The sequence below is a fragment of the Stylophora pistillata genome, chromosome 14 (genome assembly GCF_964205215.1).
Source record: "Stylophora pistillata chromosome 14, jaStyPist1.2, whole genome shotgun sequence".
NCBI lineage: Eukaryota > Metazoa > Cnidaria > Anthozoa > Scleractinia > Pocilloporidae > Stylophora > Stylophora pistillata.
In genome coordinates, this window is record NC_142532.1 from 17,274,879 (window position 1) to 17,290,808 (window position 15,930).

Here is a 15,930-nt window from a genome sequence, read left to right on the forward strand (position 1 = left end):
AGTCTTTAGACTATCGTACATGTTACTTCACAATTCATCAAGCTTGTTTTCAAAGACAAATATGTATTCAAAGAAATCTCGGATTTTTTGTTGACAATATAAAAAAGAAAATTAACTGAGGTCCTTTTGACTTGACAAGAAGACATAAAATATAATTACAGTTTATTGGATTATTTGTTCTAAATTTCTCTTCATGTTAGCTGAATTTGGTCCTTATCAATAATCAATCAATAACAGAAGCTGATAATGTAATTTTTTATCAGTACTGTTAATAACTTTTATAACATTTATGAACATTTTATTGCTAACTTTTTTTAATAGAAAAAATGGTTATAAGAAAAAAATTAAATTTACTGGGCCTTTAAATTTGTAGTTATATTTGGTGTATGTAACAAATTAAACATCAAAGTTAAAGTAAAGCCATTTTCTTTGCTGTCAATCTCATTGGGGTTCACATGTACCCATCTAGGGTGGATGGGAAGGGTGCGGGCGACCCCATGTTAACTATCATATTTCCTCCAATAGGGGCCCTCAATCTAATAAGCACCCTCTTGCAAACAAACACCCAACCCCTAGTCCATAATGTCAAACAAGCACTCCTGAAATAATTCCCTTCCCCTCTTTTTCTGAGATGGTGGGGACACCAGTTTTTATTGCCATTTGGTCTCAATTTATAACTTTGTAACTCTTTAACTCTATCATTAAGTGGTTAAGCGAAAATACAGAGGCACCAGAGCAGGTAAAAAGGTTCGGAATAAGTTAAGTTCAAGAGCCCGCAAAATCCCTGTTATTATATATGGGAAATTAACGTCTCCTACCCCAACCCTGCAGGAGACGGGACCTCCATTTATTCGTCCCTATCCGAGAAGACTAGAATATCTAACCATTTCTTGATGTTGTAGAAAGGTAGCAAATTCTTCTCAATTATTTTAAGACCTTGAGTGTTGGTCCGGCCTGGGCTCGAACCCTCGACCTCCCACACAACAGTCCAGCGCTCTATCCATTGAGCTAACCGGGAGGCGGTTATTAAGTGAATGTAGTCAATCGAGACCCATATCACTTACAAATGTAATCATGAGAATTTTTGAAAGAGTCATGAAATATTTCCTACTCTGCGCAGTCATCTATTGGGCCTAATCAGTTTGCCTACAAAAGGGGACAAAATACTACATGTCAACATTTCTGGTTAAAATGGTTGGATAAAGATGCAGACTTTGTTAAGGTGTATTCTTTCGATTTTAGTAGAGCTTTTAATATTGCTCATCATCAGATTGTATGTAATAAGCTAAAATCATATGATATTAATCCTTATGTTATTAACTGGATAACTAATTTCTTGATTCACCGTAAACAGAGAGTCGTAGTTGATGGTGTTACAACAAAGTTCACTGCAATTGGCAGGATTGTTCCACAGGGGACTGTCCTAGGCCCAGTGTTATTCTCCATAATGGTTAATGACATAAATGTTGTGAATCCAGAAACAAATCTGCTCATTATGTATGCAGATGACATCAGCCTGAGCATTCAGATTGGGCCAAATTTGCCTGATGACTCATCAGTGAGGGAAATTAAAAACATTAAGCTTTGGTCAAGTATGAATCGCATGAAGCTAAATTTGACCAAAACATGGGACTTAGTAATGAGAGGAAAGACCCAAAAAACCCCTCCGGGAAATTTAACTATGATCGAAAGAAAGAATGAACTTAAATTATTGGGAGTAACCTTTCATGAAAATCCATGCAACTGGGATAGTCATTTTCACAATATGATGGATAAGGCTTATTAAAGACTCTATATCCTTAGTGATTTGTAAGTACGATGGGTACACTTTAGAAGAACTTACGATCTTATTTCGTAGCTTGATTATGTCTGTATTTACATACGCAGTTGAGGTATGGGCATGTGCTTATGGTTGAAAATACCTCTCTAAGATTGATAAATTCTGTAAGCGAGCATGGAAATATGGTTACACCAAGGATCGCATATCTATCAACGATGTAATTTTAACTAGGGATAAACAATTCTGGGAGAAAGTCACACATGTAAACGCGCATTGTTTGGCGGATCTCCTTCCCAGCAAACGTGCACGTCCTTTACGCCAGCGTGGTCATGATTATACGTTGCCGTGTGTTCGCACAGAGCATTTTAAGCGCTGTTTTATAAATAGGTCTCTTTTTAATTTTATTTAGTTTAATGTTTGTAGAGATCCGTTGTAAACTTGCACGTATGTCTGCAAGTGTTTTGTTTGATCTATAATAATAAAGACTTCATCATCATCGTCATCAACGACTCCCACAAGGGATTAACCTGCAACTTCTCCTATTAATAACCAGACATTATCCAGCAAACAGGTAATGAGAATAACAACAAACATATGAAACATATGTATGAACTGCGGTTATGAAACGTATATGTGCACGATCCTTCGCAGTAAAGCACTATTTGAGCAATAGTGAAAATCAGACCTGAAAAAAATTTCAGGCCTGTACGGCTTGTTAGCTCAATTGGTAGAGCGCTGCACTAGTATCGCAGAGGTCAGTGGTTCGAATCCCGTACAGGCCTGAAATTTTTTTCAGGTCTGATTTTCACTATTGCTCAAATAGTGCTTTACTGCGAAGGATCGTGCACATATACGTAGGTAATGAGAATAATCGAATTTACTAAGTAAAAGTTATGTTGATCTTACACCAAATTCTTCTGACTAATTTACAAGGAAATGTGTTACAGGTACAGAGGAGAATTCAGGCAAACTTTCTTGCGCACTGCACTAGATAGCAATGGAAACTTTCATGCACAAACCAACATCGAGCTTTTTAACCGAGAGACATAACATATGGTCAACAAGATGATGGAAATAGAGGGCTCTTAACACAATCTAATGACTTACTAGGTGATGTATATATCTTATTAACCAAGCGCGAGGGCCGTACTGGGAGAATATCGGCCCGAGGTCTTGACAGTACAGCGATCGGTCCGTACAAAAAAGACCGAGGGCCGATATTCTTCCAGTACGGTCCCGGGCAAGCTTGGTTAATAAGAGATTTATCATACGACTGAAGTTCAAAAGGACACAAGTGCGGTATCATTTAGGACAATTCGGGACAGTGCCCGGTCCAATACTGAGAGAAGATTGACCGGCAATAGAACATTTTGATTGGTTGATTTTAGTTATTGGCCCTCTGACTGCCCGAGTCGTGTAATAAATGGCATTATGGCTTTAGAAAGTTCTTGAAAGCAGATCCCTTGCCAATATCATGATCATGCGTCACACGCAACTCTGAAATCGTTAATTTTCTCGATTGACGGCGAGTGTATTGCTGAGTAACTATTCCCAGTATTAGACAAATTTTCAGTCCCGCCTTGGGCCTAGTTCTGACGGCGCACTTCAGAGCCGAATCGAATTCAACTTTAGGCCGACCTAAAGTAGTTAATCCTCGCTGAATTTATTCAGACGCCTAACTTATTTCGGCCGAAATTAATTAGCTGAAGAAAATTTGTGGCCGGGGCGGCGCAGTTTAAAGTAACAAATTTAATAAGTGTTATAAAGAACGAAAGTTATTTGTATGGCATAGTCGTTGTAAGGAAGTTTTAAGTATTTTATTTGGTCACCTCTTTAAAGAAGTACCTAAAATAAAGTCCGGCAGTTGATCAGTAAGTGTTTATGCACGACCAAATGTACTTGCTTGAAATGTGAAATTTCAATATGCAATGAATGTTGAATTCTTGAAGGAATAAAAGATTACCATGTTAGTAAAAGCGTCGTCTTTGCGAGCGATACACAAAAAAGGCGAGAAAGGACGTTGCTGACGCAGCGGACAACTACATAATGCCCAAAGAACCGTGAGGGCGAAGAATCAGCATCGTTTTGCTCGGCCCTTCAAGCCGCCATTTTTCTTCTGCAACATTTTTTTTGCACATGCTCACATGTAAAAACGGCAAGAAAAATACATTGAAATAATTTATGGATTTGATTCGGCTCATGTGAAGTATGGCGTCGGAATCACAGCTGGTCTACAGCCGTTCTTCCCAGCTGAGTAAGACGAAATTAGTTGATTTAGCTGATCTATATTAAATCAGCCTTTCCGAATTGATTTAGACGCCGTACTTCACATGAACTTAATTCGTTGATTTCGGCTCGGCTAGGCTGAAGTACGGCGTCTGAACCGGGCATCAGACATTTATTTGTCTTATTTCTTGGATTTCTCATCAGTTCTGTTTTTGTGTCGCCAATTCACCAAGTCGTCGTGCTGATCTCCATAAGAGTGGAGACAAGCAGGCGATTGTATTGTTTTCATTTTCCTAGTTCAATCGAAAAAGAGGGAGTTTCTTTAAACATCTAACGATAAAAATTGCGACAAAAATTTCCTAAAAGGGCCAAAAACGTACTAAACATTTGTTGACAAACCAAACGTCGAAAAGTCGTGACCAAATTTTTAATATCCTTTTGCGAAATGTTTTGACGCAATTTGTTATCGTTAAATAGTTCAATTTACGTAGATAAATTTTGCTTGAAGTCACGTTCTTGCTTTCCTTAATTTGTTTCTGGGATCACCATCTGCCTGATTGGTTCCAAATATATATCTCGCCACCAGGCCCATAGATAAGAAGATTTATATGATCTTCCGCAATCACCGTCCCAAACGTTTTCTCTCAGATCGCAAAGACGAAATTGTAATTTAGAACTGTTGACTCGATTTCTTTACGAGAAGAAAGTCATCGTCATCTAAAACTATTTTGAAATTGTAGGAGGCCGAGAGAAGGGAATTTCATACTCTTTCCGTTATTTCCGAGAAGTCTTGATAAGATACAGGCGAGTCAACCGACTATGATTGTGAAAGAACTTCTCTTACTTTTGCTCTTTTGCGGAGCGGGATTTACCTCAACTGTTTTAGAAGAACGGGAACAGAGATTACAATGCCGTAAACAAACGGTATTTTGTCCTTGCAAGGACAGCCGAGGAATTACTGGCCATGTGCTCGTGGAAACATGTAGTGACCTAAACGATCCCAATAATCCGCTTTGCCAAGGGAAAGCTTTATTCTCAGAGGAGTGTGGAAAAGGTGAGCTTGTTGATATTTCACTGCAATTCAAGTTGTATGTCAAAATTACGGTGCTACTTTAATGTGGTTCGTTAAATCAATTCAAAGCCTTCAAAGGAAAGTAGAGCTTGAGAAATTGCAAAACATGATGATGTTAATAATAACTCAAAGTGCTCTATGAGCAAACTCGAGCATAGACAGATGACTTAAATCATTACATGTTTGCGTAGAAAGTGGTTTGTTTCAGTGTAAGTAATCTGATCGGCGCAGTTTGGTGTATCTCTAAGCAATCTGATTGGCGCATTTTGTTTGGGTGTATCTCAATTCTCAAAGCAATGTGTTTAGTGCATTTTTTGGTGTATAACAAACCAATCAGATTGTAGAATTTTGTATATCGCACCAATAAGAGCGTTCTTGCTAATTTGTGGTTTGACAGGTCTTCAAATTTCAGCGAATCAACGCGCGACTCGGAGAGAGCGGTTCGCGAACTAAGAAACTTAGAAACTTTATTAAACCATTAAACTTCATAAGTTGTACTGATATCTACTTAATTATTATTATTAATCTAATTATTATTATTCTTATCTACACGTTTTACAAGATATCAACATCATGTTCATGAAGACTGTTCACGCCCGCAAATAGCAGGAGCTAGTCGAGGCGGGCTGGAATTAGTGGAACAGCAGTAGTGATAGATTACAAATAAAGCTTAAACATAATTTTATAACATTTTCAAATAAAGACAGCCTTTTAAAACTTGTATATATAACTGCATCACTAAACAAAAGAAAATAGAAACACTATAGAATGTAAAATATGAATTATAAAGCCCGTTTACAATTAGTTATTTTTTGAAGTAGAAGGGGCAATTCAACATAGTAATCCTCAGCCTCTAAGAACGAAAACAAAATGTCCTTAAAAAGTTTCTTGAAAGCTCTTTTCGGGAGTTGTCAAAGGGCATCGCAAATGGAGCTCCAAAGTTTAGCTCCGAAGGTAACAAAAGAGCCCTGGCTTTGATTCAATCTCGATGAATTAATATAAAAATTGCCTGAAGAAGAGAACCTCGTATCATGATTATGCTTTTCAGTAGCTTGAATGAAAAGATTACTAATGTTGGTAGGAACAGTTAGACATGAGACGTCAAACATAATTGAGGAAACTGATTCAACCTATGACATATTTATGGGAAGGATTTTTGAGGAGATAAATAAAGGCACCGCATGTGCTCTGTGTTCAGAAAAATATATCAGCCGAAGAACACGTTTTTGTTGGACGAGGATTTTTTGTAAATGGAATTTAGCAGCTTGGCCCTAAGGAAACGTATTAGTCGTGTTGGGAAAGCGGTGGAGTTGTGATCGTTGTACGACTATGGTTATTCTTCGTTCTGAAGGAGACTGAGTGGAACATGAGAAAATTTTTGAATCAAATATTGCATGAGATGTTGAGGGGAGCAACTTCAGAATACCTGGCCACTATTGACCGCTATGAATGGATTGCTCCCGCGGTCTCAATGTCGAAAAATTCTTTAAAGAGAGGACATTTAAACCAGTGGTCCGCCATTCAAGCTTTCCCTAAGTCGAAGAATAATGAAATGATATGGCCGTTAAACGAGTGCAACCGCAGTCCCGCGCTCGCGAGTTCGAAGAATGATGTAACGAGAGGGCCGTTAAACTAGTCCTCCCGTAATTCCGCGCTTTCGAAGTCGAGGAATAAATGAAAGAAAGGGGAAGTTTTACTGGTGTTGTTGCAGTCCCGCGCTTACTTTATTTCGTTTCCTCGACTGAAGCTCAAGGGAAAGTAAAATTATTTTGAGTAAGTGGGGAGTTTGACGTAATCGTGTTTGAATTAGTGGGGTTCTACTTTACATTGTTCATTTGACTAGTTTTTGAATTTTGCCACAAGTGTCATCATAAAGTGGTGTTAAACCAGTTAGGTCAAGGCCAGAGTTATAAAGGGGCTTTGCATTAATGGTGCAATAGCTGTGTGTTGGTTAACACAGCTGGCTATTTGCATGTTGATCGAACTTTGTTATGGTTTCGATTTGAAATTTCATGTCAGTCAAAATACTAGATAATTTGAGAGATTTTGGGGGCAAAATAGTAAAGGTGGGGGCAAACTTGTTTTACTGCTGGAGACAAAGGTGGTTGGGCAAACTTGCTATGTGGTGAAACCTAGCTCCAGCTACCTCAGAAATAATTTTCCAATCAATAAAAAGTATTTTAACAAACATGTTTCAGGGTATTGTTTATAGATATTATTTCAAGTAGGATGTGTTGTATGGAAAGAATAATTGCATACATGCCAACTCTTCTGGATTATCCAGTAGTCTCCTGGATACAGAATAAGTCTCCCGATCTTCTGTGTGGCTCACCATAGTAATAGTAAACACCATAGTAACTATTTTAAAATCATTTGGTTGTTCTCTAATTCAGTGAACTTTTCATCAAAGCGGCACAGACGTGACACTGGAAATTGTATGAATGGAATCATACCAGGATCCCCCCACACCTCAGATAAAGACCCTCAAGCGCAGATGATCAGTGGAAGTATTATAACAGGTGTTGTGGATGACAGCTGCACATTTAAATGCAAAGTCCATTCAAACTTTTCAGCAAATGTAACTTGGCTGTTTAATGGCAAACCTCTGGAAAAAAAGTGGAATTATTCACCTGCATCTTGCAAACGAAATTTAGAAGTCAAATACATTTCAAAAAGTGATGCAGGAAACTACACATGTGTTGTGACAAATGAGAAGGGAAAACAGGCATCGGCTCACGCTAAGTTAAATGTTTTTGGTAGGTAACCACCTGTAAAGGTTTGTACTGTAATCTTTGGAGCAAGCTTTTCCCCCTCAGATGACACTGTACTTACATAAATTATAATCCAAGACATGTAGCTCAGCCAGGTCATCCCCTAATTTGAAGGGATGAACCATCATCCTTAAATTATAGTAGAGACTGAGCAGGCTTAACTGCTACAGTATATTCTAGTGCTATATAGAGTTATCTCTTTAATGTGTGTCTGATAGGTTTAGGAAACTGTTGAAATGATCTCACAGAACTGACGCATGCTAAAAGCAAACAAGTCAATTTTAAATTTTTGCTTGTCATTAGCACCCTTCAACACAGAATTTGACGAAACAGGAGACTGACGCTTTTCTTTGCTCAAGAAAGCAAAGAACAATTGGAGATGATGATAATACTGTATTTACCCGTGTATAATGCGCACTTTTTTCTACAAAAATAACCATCAAAATCACGGTGCATATTCTATGCGGATTCCATTGTTTGTCACGCACGTACGTCCTAATTTGAAACGTTAAAATAACAAAAAAGTAACACATTTAAGGCTTTGATTGAATAACTTATTTTCAATGAAAAGTTATAGGAGTGGTGCATAGTAAGTATTTACACTGAAATAAAGAGGAAAGACAAAAATTGCTAAATATGTTTGCAAGTGTGCAAACAGGCATGTGGATAATTTAGATTTCAGAGTGGATATGCAAATTTAGCCGCATGTGAAGAAATCTCATGTCACATTTTTCAATGAGAAGCAAGAAGAAAGTGAGCGAGAAATATTTCAGGACAAGAGCTTTATTTAAAGCATGCAGTTCTTGATTTGCTGTTATAAGCAAAAAACGCGTGAATTTCTTATTTGTACAAAGCGCATCCAATGGGATTTATCTTGGTTATATTGTTGTTTACTTGACTTTACGGCCAGAAAATTGCACAACGTTAGTTTGGAAATTGTAAAAATACGATGACATGACACAAAATCTTCAATACTTTTCGGACATATTGTTGCTCACTCATTACCCTGCGAGCAAAGCCTTTTTAACCCGTCCTCGAATCGCAAAGGGAAAGAGGCTCTGCCGACATCCTGTTGTTGCTCGTTTGAACATCCACGGCGGTTGCCTAGAAACTGATCCTTTTCCACACCCCCCTTGAACTATTTCCGGTTCCGGTAAACTTCGCACAATTTACGCCATATTGCATTTCTGGGTGCAGATTTGTTCATCTGTTTACATGCAAAACAAAGGCCTGGCACCAAAACCGGTTTGAATGGAGGGAAAACCAGCTTGAGTAGCCCGGAGATTTTGGCTTTCGGCATTTCAAAGCAACAACAGGATGTCGGCAGAGCCTTTTCCCTTGGAGGGTTAAAAAGAAGAAGAAAAGAAGAAAAGGCTTCGCTCGCAGGGTACTCACTCATAACATTTACCGGGCCGTGGAATTGTCAAATGAGCTAGGCCTCGCTTGAAGTCTTAAAGTTTGATTTCAATAATGTTGATTTCAATAATGTCATAAATATAAAGTCATAAGTAACAAAAGATATTGATGTTAACATGGCTAGTAACATAGTCTTATTAATAAATAATTGTACAAATATTTAACTTGTCTTTTTTGCCGCGAAAAACATTTTTTTCTGATAAAATAGGTTAAAAACAACGGTGCGCATTATACATGGGCACGCATTTTACACGGGTAAATACAGTTGAGAATGAAAAAAGCTAAGAATTTTGATCTTTTAGTAAATAGGGTATTTATTGCGGCAGGGGTTAATGGCCATCTGTTGTATGTTGATCCTAAGACAATAAATGAGTTACAATGTCCTCTGTACCATGTGCATGGGGGTAGTGCAGCTGGATAATGGTGGAGAGCCTTGAATTTGTGAAAATGCAGCCATAGAAAACTGGAAAGTTATTTTTTGGACCTTGAAAAAGGTTTTGACATAAAGACAAGATTTTGAAAGTGAACTGATGCACTGGATTTGAATTTTATTTTTCCAAGCTGGATTAAGCATAGAACTAATGAAGTTCTTGTTATTTTGCAGTGTAAAATCTTTGTTAGATGGCCAAATAGCTCAGAAAAAGTCTTTAAATTTGCTCATAGTTAATGGTTGTCATTGGTAAAGTTAAAAAAAACTGTTTGATAACTTATTTTTCTGAGGAATTGGTCCTTTAGTGCAGAATGTGGAATTTTTGCCCTTAAACCTTCTTCAGTGATTCTCTGTAGAAGCTGTAGGTTTACATGTTGTTGCTCTACCATGAATGTAGGAGAATGAAAAAAATTATGAAGCTTAGAAAAAGTCTAAATTTGCTCACAAACATTTGTTGTTGGTGCTGATGCAGTGGACTAGAACTGCTGTTCAAGATTAAATTAAATGCATTTTATTATCATTAATACTTTAGTTAACTTGGCTTTGATTTAGAGTAGTTGCACAGATTTAGCTTTGAAAAAATTAACTTGGCTTTGATTTAGAGTAGATTTAGTTGCAGTAACAATGGATTCTTACAGAGTCTTCTGTTTAATTTTAGCAAGAAGTCCCCCAGTTATAGAGTCTGCAGGACTTGAACCTGGGGACACACTCTACATTGGAGCCACAGTAAACATAACCTGTGACATCCGAAGCACTGATCTATCAGTAACTGGTTCAGTATTGAAGAATGGCACAAGGTTAAATGAGGATAATAAACAACTGAAGTATGAGTATCATCATATAAGAGAAAAAGATAAGCCTAGCCGCTTACTTACTAAAGTGGAAATTAAGGACATCACAAAGGAAGATGCTGGAAACTACACTTGTCAGGCCACTGGATATGGCAGGAAGTCATTCGAATCATTTCTTCTTAAAGTTGGTATGGTAAATTACACTTTTATTTAGCATTCATTTATACAGTACCATTTACTCCATTTGTTGAAGAATCACGCTCTAATTTATATGTACCCCTCATCTTACAGTGCTTTTCTCTCTCTCTGTGCTTTTGTAGGTTTTTGCACCAAAAAACTTTGGTATTTTGTCTTTGGTGTTAATTGCGATTTACAGATTTTCTATTTTTAGCGTTTGTTTTTTGTCTAAAATACTAATGGGATTTTCAGATTATCCTAATATGTTGTGTTCCATTTTTCCTCTATGGGTTCATGTTTCTCTTTGATGTGTCAAGTGAAAATTGCATACCTCTACTGATCTTGTCACCACTGCATCAGATAGGTTAGGGTTTTGATAACAGGGATATAAAAATATATTAGTTTTGATGGTTTTTCATGTAGTTATTAGATTTTTATCCAATTTTTTTGCAGTTTTGTAGTTTAAGATTGACTAATAATAGGACTGACTCCATCGTACTTGACAATTTCTTATTCCTTACTTTAATTTATACAATGTAAATTCAAAGCACTTGTTTGCATGGATAATATCAGGTAATCTGAATTAACCTTTCACAGTTTTCATGGTTTGGAAATACTAGCTATCTTTTATATTGGGAGAAGAATTGAAAGTCCCTCAACAGAATATTAGACTAAGTTGACTGGATAGGAAGGAGAGTTGGGTTACACATTGTTGAAACTAGAAATGTGTGTTTTTGAGGGGAATGGTTGGTCCGGTACTAAAAGTTCCTCTCTATAGCTTTCACAGGATAATTAATGTCACAGTTTTTACAATTTGTTCTTTAGGAATTTTTCCCATAATACCCCTACTCACAGGTGTGACCAATGAGTTATTTCTCTTTACACTATCTATATATTTTCATGTAGAAAGGTGATAAGAAAAATTAAGCATGACTGTCACAATAAAGACAACAGCAAAAAGTACATTATCTGAATTAACAACAGTTTCTCAAAAGAGCTTAATTTATAAAAAAATGTACGTTTAAAATATATAACAGTATCAACATGCATCAAATGGATAAGATACTAATATGAAAACTACAGTTAAAACCTAAACCTAACTAAAGCTGCTTTCCATGAATGCCGTGCACAATGTACTTCTTTAAGGAGGGCTTCTTTATGCAGTCAGGTTTGTTTAATCATAGTTTGTATTATGAATCTAGAACTTACAGTAGATAAGGTCAAGCTTTTGCCTCTGAAGGCCAACACTTTCCCCTCCTGTGACAGTTGTCCTACCCTTAAGGGATGATTGCCTTACTTCCTCAGGTGTAAAGAGTTCATAAAGTAAAGCTTTCAATCCATCAAGGGGTTTTGTTGTGTTCCTAATCATTTCCAACAACTGGTTCTGCAGGGGAAAAAAGATAATTTAGGAAATACAATTATTTCTTAAAGATGCCTGTTGTTACAGGAGTTAAAGCATTAATTTTCTTAACATATTTGCCATATCAAACTAAAGGAAAAAGAACTTTGTAAGGGCATTGACTTACAGTATTTCATTTTTCAGGCAAGAAGTGTCATTTTTATTACCTCTTGAGTCTGTTGTGGTTGACTGGCATTTACCTGGACAGAACTTGGGTTTGCCTAAATGAAAGAAAAGTTTTCATCTGAGCATCAATATATGCTGAAAGAACATAATACTGATGAGTTTGTCATAGAAAATTGAGTTTAAAAGCCCAAAACACTCAAAACTCTTGAAAGCAATCTTTATCCAGCTATTATTTCCTTCACTAGTAATAATTTTCAGTTGTGATGCAGACTTCAGTTAAAGTAAACATCTAACCCAAAGGTATTTTAGATATGAAGGTTGTGAATTTGAGGAAAAGCTGGGTGTTAGCGACCAAGACTTAATGAAATCCAAAATAGAAAATGTGGATTGCCATGCATTTTACATAAAATAAAATTTTTAAAAAATCTAGAAACAGGAACGTTTCTAAGATTAATTTCCTTTGAAACATGGCTATTAATTTATTACTAATTTGTTTTCTCAAACCTGCTTTTTCCCCATAGCCAAAACTGTTCCAAAAATTGTTTTACTTGCAGCAAATTCTGAAACTCAAACATATCGTTCGAAGTTTCACTTGAGATCATCAGATGATTCTGACTTCTAAAGCTCTATTTACCTTTAGCTCCCTCACTGTCCTTCTCAGGTGTTTCACCTCATTTCTCAGGCCATCCACCTCTGCCTTCAACCACTCAAATTCATGAGTGAAATGGGATGCAAATGACTCCCAGTTTGGATTGCCAATGGTTTTAGGTAGAGTTTTAGGAGGTGAGTCTGCCAATGGCACATTTTCACAGTCATCATCCACCAGGTTAAGCAATTCTGTGAAGCTTTTCGGAGACATGTGACGAGATAATGGTGTAGGGTATGTGTCTAGGTCAATTTTTTGGGGAGGAGTGATAGATGCACTCTGCAAAGTTGTGTGTGAATTGTGGTCAGTTAGTGGTGTATGTTTGTGTGATTTGTTGGTGTGCCTACCAGTGCTGTGTTTGAATGCTGATGAGTTCTGAGTTGGTGAATATGTATGTGACAGAATGGTGTTTCTGCATGAACTGTGGTTGAGTAATGGTGTGTTCTGCATTGGTGAGTATGTATGTGATGTAACAGTGTGTGTGCGTGAACTGTAGTTGAGCGAAGGTGTGTTATGAGTTGGTGAATGTGTTTGTGATATAGTGGTGTGTGTATCTGAACTGTGGTCGAGTAATGGTGTGGCCTGAGGTGGTGAATATCCATGTGATGAGATGATGTTTGTGCTTGAACTGTGGTTGACTAACGGTGTGGTCTGAGATTGGGATATTGTGGTGCTCTTCTGTTTGGCAGGTGTTGTTTTTGTTATTGTAACTTCAGCATGATGCATTGCTGGCTCCTCTCTGTCAAGTACTTGAACCAGCTCTGGTTTGCGCAGACCGTGAAGGATTTTGGCAACCCGCTCTTCTTGCACTGACTGTTGCAGCTTTGCAGACAGAGAAAAAAAAAAAGGTGACATACTGTGGTTATTAGGATGTTGTTTACATGCTTTTCCTGCCACACATATCTTTGGAACTGAAAAGCACAACTCATACCAGGGATAAAAAGAATCACCAAGACTCGCCAGCAATTAGAACAACAGGTGAAACTAATGTACCAATAACGTTAGTGTGTATACTATAAGCTCAACATTACCTTCTTCTTCTCTGTCTCTCTCCTTTTTTCCTCTTCCTTGTCTGCATCTACAGTAGTGGGATTGACAGAAATTACCTCCTTTAGATGGATCTATTTTTGGAATTGGATTCTAGCAAATGCCCTCTCAAAAAATATACTGAGGATGCGAACTTGAGAATATACAGTGAGCTTGCAATTCTAAAGTTACCTTTCCCTTTCTTGTTCATTCTCCTCTTCTTTTGTGAAAACTGATCTGGAACAAAGAAATTTCATGGAATTTAGAATTATATCAGTGACAATAAATTAAAGACAAGAATAGAAACTAAAAGCAAAGACAAAAATCCCACTAAGACAAAGTATCCATCTTGTTAACATTTCTCATAAAACTATTGAAAACTAAGAGACCATTACCTGTATCATTATCCACATCTTCTTGATCTTTTCCTTCATCTGAGTATATAAATTCAATTGTAATTAGATTATTTTGAGTCAGGCATGGGTTTCAATAAAATTTGAATTAGGTAGCTGGTTTGACTAAAGTAGCCAATCATTTTTACATTTCTTTTACTTTCTTACATTTTTGGAAAAAGTGGCTGGCTTTTCTAAGTGATTTAGCCAATGATTTTATGGGTACATCATGGAAGCACTGAATCACAGCAAATGCTGGTTTTCTTAATGATTTATCTGTTTTAAAAAATTTTTAATTTCTTGATTTTTGACATCCTTCCTCAGCCCCTCCTCAACAGCCAACATTCAACAGTTAGAGCAAATGTTAGTGAAAACTATCCCTAGTTTTACAATGAGCTGTTTTGCTGTGGGTTGGGGTTAGGGTTCGTATTCATTCATGGTAACATTTACAATCTAAGATCAAAGTGAGCCATAGACAAAGACAATATAAATTTTTTAAAATGCAAATCTATAAATTACTGGGGCTAATTGTTAAGCCTGACCTCCTTCAACATTCTCCTTCACTTTCTGTGAAGGCTTCCTCGGTCTCTTCCTTTTCTCATCTCCTGCAAACATGGCAACCATATGATGACTACAACATGGGTACTATTGTAAGAAATAGATGGTTGAGGACTGCATATGACTTTTTTCATAGTATTGAAAAGATCGGATGAAGATCGGAATTCTACTGTTACACTCAGCTAAACAACATGTAGCTTTGCCTCTTCTGGGAGACAGTTTTACTAAATCCCCTATTTCCACTCAATGAAAGCTTTCGATATTACCTGTAGTCTCCGCAGCTGCGGGTGTCAGGAGACTTTTCTCAATCTCAAGGGCCTGTGCCTTTGTCGCTGATAAAAATCCAAGAATAAAATTCATTAGTTGGTTTTCCCGCCAATCACGCGATTACCCTTAATGCATTCACCTTTTTGACTAAATCCCACCTTAATTAATAATGCAAAAAGTTGAATTTTTTCAAAGCATTAGGCAGGATAAGGCAGGATCAGATTGTTCCCAAACGTGATTAAAATAATCCTGAAACCTTACTGAAGGATTTATTTCATTGTAAAGTGTGAGTATAAGAACTGCGGCATGCAAGTGACGGGTGCGATTCACAGAATCATTCGAGTTTCGGTTGGGTCGAGCTTTAAGTGTTGTGTATGCTTAATTGAAGACGTTACATGTCTCTTCTTTGGTAAGATTTTGATCACGTACCGAATATCGCAATATGTACTCACCGCAAACTTTCAAAATGGTAGCCTTGTAAATGGCCACGCGACCTTTGTTGGTGCCGGTCGATATATCAACGGTTGTACCTTCTTTCAGGTCGACGGCGCCAACCACTTGTTTTTCGTTAACAACACTCACGCTATTCTCGTTCTGCCATTGAACCACGATAAAGACCATCTTTAGCAATAGTTGGGAAAAAAATTGTATAACGCACGAGCGATCACAATTAACCTATGAAAAAAAACATTCAAAGATGAGCGCGAAATGGAGATTTCTTTGTTTCCGATCATGAGTATGATCACGTGCGTCTTTTGGGAATGGTCATTGGCTAGCAAAGAATCTGCTGGCTTGTGCGACTGCAGTTTCCGCGCCAAACTGCTGGTCATCGGTCACCATCTCTCTGACGACT

General features: G+C 37.3%; 2 protein-coding genes and 1 pseudogene across 3 annotated transcripts in view; 2 read left to right on the forward strand and 1 right to left on the reverse strand.

Moving 5' to 3' along the window:
* Positions 1–439, forward strand: part of LOC111320103 (uncharacterized) — a 20,350-nt pseudogene extending 19,911 nt beyond the window's left edge. Inside the window, exon 6 of the transcript XR_015995635.1 lies at positions 1–439. This exon is cut by the window's left edge and continues 3,505 nt beyond it. The product of XR_015995635.1 is annotated as an uncharacterized LOC111320103 (transcript).
* A 4,028-nt stretch (positions 440–4,467) lies between these two features.
* Positions 4,468–11,626, forward strand: LOC148716879 (fibroblast growth factor receptor 2-like). Its single transcript, XM_088745938.1, has 3 exons — positions 4,468–5,060; positions 7,472–7,834; positions 10,354–11,626. The coding sequence occupies exons 1-3, from the start codon at positions 4,826–4,828 to the stop codon at positions 10,698–10,700; spliced, it is 945 nt and encodes a 314-aa protein (XP_088602064.1). The 5' UTR covers positions 4,468–4,825; the 3' UTR covers positions 10,701–11,626.
* A 220-nt stretch (positions 11,627–11,846) lies between these two features.
* LOC111342003 (uncharacterized) lies at positions 11,847–15,698 on the reverse strand. Its single transcript, XM_088745936.1, has 9 exons — positions 15,530–15,698; positions 15,077–15,142; positions 14,795–14,857; positions 14,256–14,294; positions 14,053–14,097; positions 13,866–13,912; positions 12,823–13,656; positions 12,230–12,283; positions 11,847–12,047 (listed from the first exon to the last, which is right to left on the reverse strand). The coding sequence occupies exons 1-9, from the start codon at positions 15,696–15,698 to the stop codon at positions 11,862–11,864; spliced, it is 1,503 nt and encodes a 500-aa protein (XP_088602062.1). The 3' UTR covers positions 11,847–11,861.
* Positions 15,699–15,930: the final 232 nt, after the last annotated feature.

Coding starts and splice junctions, on each gene's coding strand:
- LOC148716879 (XM_088745938.1), top strand. CDS start 4,826: ATGATTGTGAAAGAACTTCTCTTACTTTTGCTCTTTTGCGGAGCGGGA. Junction 5,061..7,471: donor CTCAGAGGAGTGTGGAAAAG/GTGAGCTTGTTG, acceptor TCTCTAATTCAG/TGAACTTTTCATCAAAGCGG. Junction 7,835..10,353: donor CGCTAAGTTAAATGTTTTTG/GTAGGTAACCAC, acceptor GTTTAATTTTAG/CAAGAAGTCCCCCAGTTATA.
- LOC111342003 (XM_088745936.1), bottom strand. CDS start 15,698: ATGGTCTTTATCGTGGTTCAATGGCAGAACGAGAATAGCGTGAGTGTT. Junction 15,143..15,529: donor TACCATTTTGAAAGTTTGCG/GTGAGTACATAT, acceptor GATTTTTATCAG/CGACAAAGGCACAGGCCCTT. Junction 14,098..14,255: donor AGATGTGGATAATGATACAG/GTAATGGTCTCT, acceptor TCTTTGTTCCAG/ATCAGTTTTCACAAAAGAAG.